Raw genomic sequence first — 8,075 nt, 5'->3', positions numbered from 1 at the left:
GAGATCCGACGGAATAAAGCAAAACCCCCAACGGTTATACTGCGAAAATAGTAATTATAATGATATCATTAAAGTAACACACGAAATAACCTCGGAGGCTACCGTTTTCTCTTCTTTTTTATATCTAGAGAGCCGTGCAGCGATCCAAAAAGTTTCTGTTGCTGTGGTGATGACCAGAGACTTCCGCTAATATCGCTGGCGCTGCCGTTCTGATGTTGCTGAAACTGTACTTGTTTGTCTTCTGTGTTCGCCACAGCTGCTGGGGAAACTGCTGCATCTACCATCACCACTAAAGGAAGCACCTCATTCTTCATTTAATGATATGCAACTGGCAACAACCCGATGGTAACAGCGCGATCTACGATAATGGTGGCGATCCAACCACGATGGCCTGCCTCTCAATTCAGTAATGACAGCCCGACAATTGGAAGCCGTTGCTGTTGTACCTCGACTTTACAGATGATTGTTGGTCAATAGTCAGTCGCACAATAACGCCGGTCTTTCAGTATAACAATGCAAACGTTTACTTGCCGAGGTACTTGTTTATGACGACGCAAGTGACAATATTATTAATCCAACTAGATAATCAGAGCAGGTATGGCAGTATGACACTGACAATGAATGATCGAAGAACACGTTAAAAATGATGTACACGGAACCGTGGTGGAGTTACAAAAACACGTATTTTCTATGATGTTCAGTTGTTGGATGCTTCCCGTAGAAGAATGACTTGAGAGACCGACGGATTGTTGTTGATGATGACAATGTTCCCGCTGTTGCCTGTTGCTGTCACGATTGGACGCTTAGCTGATGTTCTATCAGTCAAACGGATTCGCTCGTCCCACTTCCGTCACTATTTATATCACCGATATATATGTATATATACGACTATTCTTACCCTAAAATTTGGCGATATACCGCAAATGTACAGTAGCACACGCGTCAAGATGACACTAAGCGAACTCCGGTTATTTCCTTTTTTCCGCTTCAAGAAGCGAGCACGCGGCTCTTTTCACCCGATAGAGACGTTCTCATTCACCAGCAAGCTGACTTCACTACCGTCGATCTAACTTCAGCAGACTCCAGAGGAGTGGCCGTTCCGCAAGCTACCAATTCCACCAGGAGGAGTAAATAGCACCAATATTTTTCTAGGGGCGGTGGTTGTCAGTATACAAATATATATATATATATATATATATATATATATATATATATATGGTTGCTCCAGCAAGAAAAAAACGGTCGTTAGCAGTCTTGTTGGTGCAGCTATTTCCGATGGTACTGCCTTTTTAAGTAGATATGTTTTATCGTCGAGTGTTTCGATCGACCCTATCTCTGGTGTGCAATCTCTTTCAATCGCTCGATGAGCAGACAATGACAAAGATAATGGACGTAACCGCGGTAGTGGTCGTTATTGCATGACGTAGACTCGTCCTCAAATTCACGGACACTGCCACCGCCACGACGACCGAATGCCGCTGACAACAGCGGCTACTATTGCTATAGCAACGACAAACCGGCAGCGGGTCTTCTTTTGTTTTTCTGCGAAGATTTCGTCCGGTCCTTGGCAATCCGTTGGGCTGGTTCTTGGCGTGTAGCCGCTTCTCTTCCTCCGGTCACCGCCAGGACCTGCCAAAGACGACACTATCCGTTTAGCGACCAACAGCACTGAATGATCCTTGGTTCTCTGCTATTATGTGGTCAGCTTGACTCCAGTTGGCCACTTGTATTCGTAGTGGTCGCCGTGCTAGAATCAGCTATGCGAGTGAAAACCAGTAGCGGCGGCGGCGGCAGCAGCAGCAATAACGCCCAGTCGTACGTGTACTGGTTTGAATGGTCGAGCAGCCGCTGTGTTGACTACAACGATAATAACGGCAATGGCGCTGCTGATGATGGCGACGACGACAGCAGTATCAGCAGCAGTGGAGGCTGTGGCAGCGACGGCAGCAGCGACGGCAGCAGCACTGCCATCATCACAAACCAGCAACAGCAACAGCAGCACAAGACGACAACACCGCACCAAACTACCACCGATGGGTGAGGCCTCTACAGCAAGTAAACCCCAATGCTACAGCATCAGCAATGTGGTAACAGGGACAACAGCATCATCAGCAGTCGCCGCTCGCACTCCTTGGTATTATGATCTGCTGTTGCTGCTGCTGCTGGCGGAGAGATAGACAAGCGGACGACACAGGGGGCAGCCCTCAACACCACTCGCAGTATCAACGGGGAAAGCAACCGCCGCTGTCGGACACCATCGTACGCACCAATCGACACAAATTAATAGCCAGTTTTCAACACGATTATATAGACGACACCATGCATATGTGTTGCGATTAGAAGTAACGAACTAGTCACAGCTTGACGACTCTGGCTGCCGCCCCAAATAAATAACGCAGGCAGCAAACAGCCTTTACTGTGGTCCAGTCGCCCTCTCTCGCTCGCCCGGCCGGCTTGCTTTTCTTCCTATTACTAGCACTGCTGTAAGACTCGGCTACAATACTCCAAGAAGAAGAGAAATAGTGGGGCAAGCGTACCAAGTGCGTCTTCTCCAGGCTGAAACGGCCCGACACTAGTTAAACCCTAATCGATCGTCGTAATCGAGCCACAAACAGAGCTCGGGGTGTCGATGGCACTGAAAAGTCGTAGTCGTAACATAACAACAATGGATGCACAGCAGCAACAACAGCAAATGCCCACGATCTCACCGAGCATCGACGATAAGTCGCCTGCTACTGTCCCTGTCTCACCGCAGATAGGCGCCTCGGCGTCGCACCGCAGAACAGGTTCGTACACGGAGTGACTGCAGTAGCTGTGCTCGTCGTGGTCGTCGTCGGCGAAGTTGTGACGGAGGAGCTTCTAGTTGCCGCTGGGTCGGGCGCTGCTGGTGATGGAGCGTAATGGGCAGCTACGACAAGCGGGATATACGGACAGACGCAACACTGACGAAAGGGAGAGGGAAGTACAATTCCACTAAATTTAGCGGGGAAACGAATCGAGAAATGATGATTAGTGCTTAGGTACTGATCTGCACTGAAAACGGTAGAGGACTTGGCAGGAGGTGAAGTTTGGCAAAGGAATTATAGATTTGGATGAACGCATGAGCTAGGAGCCAATGTGTATTCCCTATAAACGCTACTAGAATTTATGGAGAGGTTATATTTTATTAAAGATCTGTTTGCTTTTCAGAATAGAAACATGAGCGGAACGGCCTAAGCGACGCATTATTCCTAGCGGTTTTGGTGGCGCTCAATGAGAGGGCGCCTGATTACCAACATTAAGGCTAAAAGGAAAGGGTGTCAGGGGAAGGGATCGGCGGGTTATTGATAGAGTGAAAATGCTAACAGTTGCGGAAATGTGATCTCGGTCAGCTTTTAACAACGGCATCGGTAGGCAGTCCACTGTGGGTAGATTGAGAAGAGAACGAAACAAACCGTGCTTTGTGAGTGAATGTCATTTTTCGGGTGGAGTCGATCTGCTATCAGTGATTTTTGGCAGATGACTGTAAGTCGCTAAAAAAACTGCGAAAATTGTGCTTATCCCGTACACCTTATAGTTAAGGCGAAGATAATGGGGCCAGAGCTCCCGTCTCACCTAAGGTCTGGGTCCGAAATATTTTGTACATTTTAATTGCCTATTTATTGCACACTATACATAGCAGTTGCTGGTTTGTACATACAGTTAAAGCAACAGTAAAAAAGAGATACATAGTGTAAGCGAATGAAAATGTCTAAATATTACCACAAAAAAGACCCAAGAGCAGTAGGAAATTCGCAATACATTTTGTTATGGGGCGCATTTTCTAAGGTCGAAACGCCTTCGAAAAAATAGTTACTATTTATAGTTACGAATAAAGGCACGGAAACTATTTCTCTTACGTATTGCCGTATTAAATAATAATTAAATGCTTTCTTTTTCTGTAATCACTAAGATTTTATTTTACACTATTAGAAATGTCAATAATTTATCCGAAGTATACTGAAAATAATTTTTCAAGTCTAGCGTTACGCACTTGACAACCAAAGGAAATGACGTATATATTTTGAACATTTTCGTGGGATTCGAAAAAGTAAAAAGATAACAACAATATATGTATATATATATATACAGGCATCGATTGTACCAGGGTAGGTACTGTGCTTACACTCAAACGACAGCAGGAGTTAACTGACTACAGCGCGTTTATAGTCTCTAATTGCATAAGTTCGATGTTCTTCACGCTTAATAGATCTCGGGATGAAGTCAGCAGCTGCAGAGAAGGCGCGGACAAAAATACAGACACGTCGACCTCAATTCTGGGGCCTGCCCTGCCGCCGGACTTCCGATTCGCTTCAAAGGAACCGCGGTGAGAAGCTATTATGCGCAGTATGTACGAACGTACCGCAACTATTCTGGAAAACAGCATTGAAAACTGAACCGAGAATATTTCCACCAAAGCTATCTAGGGCTTGCTTTCTTTGTAAATATGCCATTGAACGAGTATGTTATATTAAAAATTATGTCAGCTTTTGAATGGAAGGATGAATTTAACATCGAAGTTGGTGCAATAAGAATAGATATACAGAGACTATCGGTAAGCTTAGTGAAATTCGTCTTTTGGGTTATGTTATAGTGTGTTTACTGAGACCTTAATTGCTGCTGAATAAAACTCTGGATCTATTAACTGACCGCAGCAAAAATCTATTGCAACTTATCTCAATGTACTACTCATTTTGCAATATTATATATAGACCTTAAGCAAACAAAAACGGTATCATTATAATTTCAGCTCGGAGGACTTCGACACGCGGCCAGTGAACAGTGATACCCAAGATAGTCAGAATGGTCAGAAAAGAATTAAGCAGTCATTGCCAGAGATTATCGGACCAATTCTTCCACCCCATTTGCGGCATCTTGGTATAAGTCTAGTTATATTTAGCATGAGGTGTATTGAATCGAATAACACTTCTATTTATAGAAGATAAGAGGAAGACCAAGCTTACAATGTACTTGTAATTTATGAAAGCCGACTAAAAAAAAAAAAATACCAAAAAAGTTCCATGCTGTTACAGTAAAATGCGAACTTGTATAACAATTATTTTGGTGGTAGCTTTAAAAAAAGGCATTGTATTTACAAAGTTTCTAAGCACGAGGAAAAATTAATATGGTTAGTATTTTACGTTGTGTGGACATGTCCAGGTGAATTCGACTCCTTTACAGGTTTTGATTATAATCATATATAACATATGATTATTTCAATCTCATACAAGCACAGTTGAAAATTGGCCTTTTTTTTCTGTAAATAAATGAGACGATTTTTTCAAATCATAGAAGACACTTATGACTAGCTTATTTGCAGGCTCTGAGGTTCGATAAAAATAAAGCTAAAACAAACAAGTATTGCGTTGTATATTTAAAACTATATTATACTACAGAACCGGGTCCAAGTACGCAGAGAAGTGGCTCAGACGACAGTGGCTCATCGTCCGCTTTAGAATCAGATTCTGATGGCGAGGTGATCGGACCTTGTGTGGATCTGCAAGGCGGAGATTATGATGTGAGAAAAGAGTTTGAAGAGCGACAACGAAGGGCTGAAAAAAACGAGACCTACGAGCCTGCTCGAGAATCCTGGATGACAGAACTACCCAGAGATCGGACTGGGGTTCGCGTGTCAGGAACGGAGGCAAGAACGTTCCTGAAACGTGGAGGCGAGGTAGAAAAGCTAAGACAAATCTCTGCTTCGAAATATCTCGTTTATAGCATAATAAAATGCTTATTGGCGGATTCATTATTATTTTTCATCTATAGTTAACTAGGACTCCACAATAGAACCGGCCTTGATACTGGACAGTGTATTTGCAACGCAATGCTATAACAGCTGGTATCGATAAGGCAAGTAATGGTCTAAATTTCAAGCATATATCAATGAGACATTGATACTTATACATTGAGCTATTTGGGGCCCGTCGTAGGATACGGAACGTTGAAGTTCTAGACCTACACGCAACATCATGTTGACATCTTACTGTTTGTTTAAAATTTTATTGAAAGTTTATTTAAAGTTAAAGATAACCCCAAATTCCGATTGTTTTTTAGGATTTTGCCCTGGACGACAGTTGGACAGATGTCGTTGGCCAGAAAAAGCGGCCTCAAGCGGCTGACAACAGCCGAATAGAAAAGGAGCAACTAGCTATGGCTCAGAGGTAAAATAACTAAACCGTTATCGGAAAGACTATTTCGCATCACTTTTGTGATTGTTTACGTACTTAAAAAATCGCAGAGAACCACCCATAGCATGCACCTTACACATCGGCACCTTTAAAATTACATAAATCCAAATATTACAATAACTTTTCTCATAAGAATTATCGACGCTACCTTAAAAATAACTTTAAAAAAGTTGTACAGAAATCGAGAATAACCATGTTAATAGAAATTGTATCGTCTTCTCTTTGTATGAACGCGAAAGATGCGAGCATTGTTTGTTTGAGCTTGCTAGCCGTTTCTTAACTAGTGAGCCCATCGTTAATGCTTTCAGAAAACGTGATGCCGAGATCGATGCGTCACTGATCGACTATAACGCCGCAAAGCGGAGTAAAGCCCTGATTGATTTACATCAGGAGAACAAAACTGCAAGGAGAAACACAGCTGATAAAAAGAAGGACCGAAAAAAGGACAAGAAGAAACGCGAAAAAGATAAAAAGAAAAAGAAAGACAAAAAAAGCAGAAGCAAAAAGAAAAAAAAGGATGATAACCGCCAAGAGGTATGCACAATCTTCTTATTTATAACACTTGAGTTTATGCATGTCGGTGTTTTATTATGGCCCTTTCTGCAAATAGCGGTGTCAAAACAGTGTTTTGGCATTGAGTAAATTAGTATGTATGGCTTCAGATATATTATTTTTGTTAATGTCTATATAACTTAATTTCACTGGTGGTGATCAGAGGGAGCGGATTACAGAAATCATACTAGTGCATTCTTTTTTGAGAATTCGTAAAATTCTCTTTGTTAACAGTATTTGTACATTTATTCCAGTCGATGCCAGAACGAAGGCCATTCTGTTGGGAGGAAGATATGCGCGTCTCAATGGTTGACACGTCCCGCGCTAAATCGATGCTCGACCGTACTCTTCTACAGTCCAGATTTGCCTCAGGAAAGACTCAAAAATACCTTTAAAATAACGGGGTGCTGGAACACGCAATAATTTCTTAGCACCTGAATCGATGATCTCCACGGTTATTATTTGGTTGGCCGATGTCTGTAAGCAGCGGCATTCATCCAAATAACTGATGCATTTGTTCACTCTGGTTCTTATAGTTTACTGATTATTTAAAGCTGACGTCCACAGAAAATAACAAGGTGACCTAGTACAAGCAAGTGAAGATTTGATGTTCAGAAGAATTCCCTTTGTATAGCTTTGGTTGATCTATGTATCGGGTATTGATGGACTATGCAGTCTTTTCTTTGAATGAATTTATCGACAAGATGACATGGTGTGGGAAGGATATCTTGATATCCAGAACGATTGTGGATAATTCAAGTATTGCACTTATTTACAAAATGTACAGATATTTAAAAGGTTCGGGTACATAGAAATGGCAGTTTTTAGCGGTAAGCGTTAATTGTTTGTTTAGATGTATGTACACATAAACGCTGTGTAAATAAATCAAAATGTGTGCCCATTAGCAGACCTACTGTTTCGTGTGTCAAATAAGGGAGGGCTGTATGTCATTCACACGAGCAATAATGAAAAATCGGTTTTTTTTTATGCAAGCTACAGGAGCTACTAGGACTAGGGTCGCGGATTATAAAAATATATTAATTAAATTGTAGAATTTTTTTCTCTTCAAACTTTCTTAACATGCAAAGTTTTTTGAAGCTATTGGATCCTGTATTGTTACGCAGCGAGCTCCAAGTTGAATGATGTTTGTTACGTCTTTCTTTGCTCCTGATATTTGTTTTGAGATGCAACCTTTTCAAATGACTACAAAATGACAATGGTCAAATTGAAATTGTAAATGAAAGGATACCCTGTCGACACGAGTACACGATCTGTTCAAAAAGTGTTAGAAATATTAAATATCTCCGGTCGCAC

At 42.0% G+C, this 8,075-nt stretch overlaps 1 protein-coding gene across 1 annotated transcript; it reads left to right on the top strand.

Annotated features, from left to right (window-relative positions):
- Positions 1-3,374: 3,374 nt before the first annotated feature.
- LOC111254298 (GPALPP motifs-containing protein 1) lies at positions 3,375-7,670 on the top strand. The gene is made up of 7 exons (XM_022814994.2): positions 3,375-3,599; positions 4,229-4,345; positions 4,769-4,896; positions 5,415-5,692; positions 6,076-6,182; positions 6,518-6,743; positions 7,016-7,670. Exons 1-7 carry the CDS (start codon positions 3,571-3,573, stop codon positions 7,154-7,156), a joined length of 1,026 nt encoding a protein of 341 aa, XP_022670729.1. The 5' UTR covers positions 3,375-3,570; the 3' UTR covers positions 7,157-7,670.
- The last annotated feature ends 405 nt before the right edge of the window (positions 7,671-8,075 follow it).

Source organism: Varroa destructor, unplaced genomic scaffold (genome assembly GCF_002443255.2).
Source record: "Varroa destructor unplaced genomic scaffold, Vdes_3.0 BEIS01000007.1, whole genome shotgun sequence".
In the NCBI taxonomy this organism is placed as follows: Eukaryota; Metazoa; Arthropoda; class Arachnida; order Mesostigmata; family Varroidae; genus Varroa; species Varroa destructor.
This window is presented reverse-complemented; position numbering and strand designations above follow the sequence as displayed.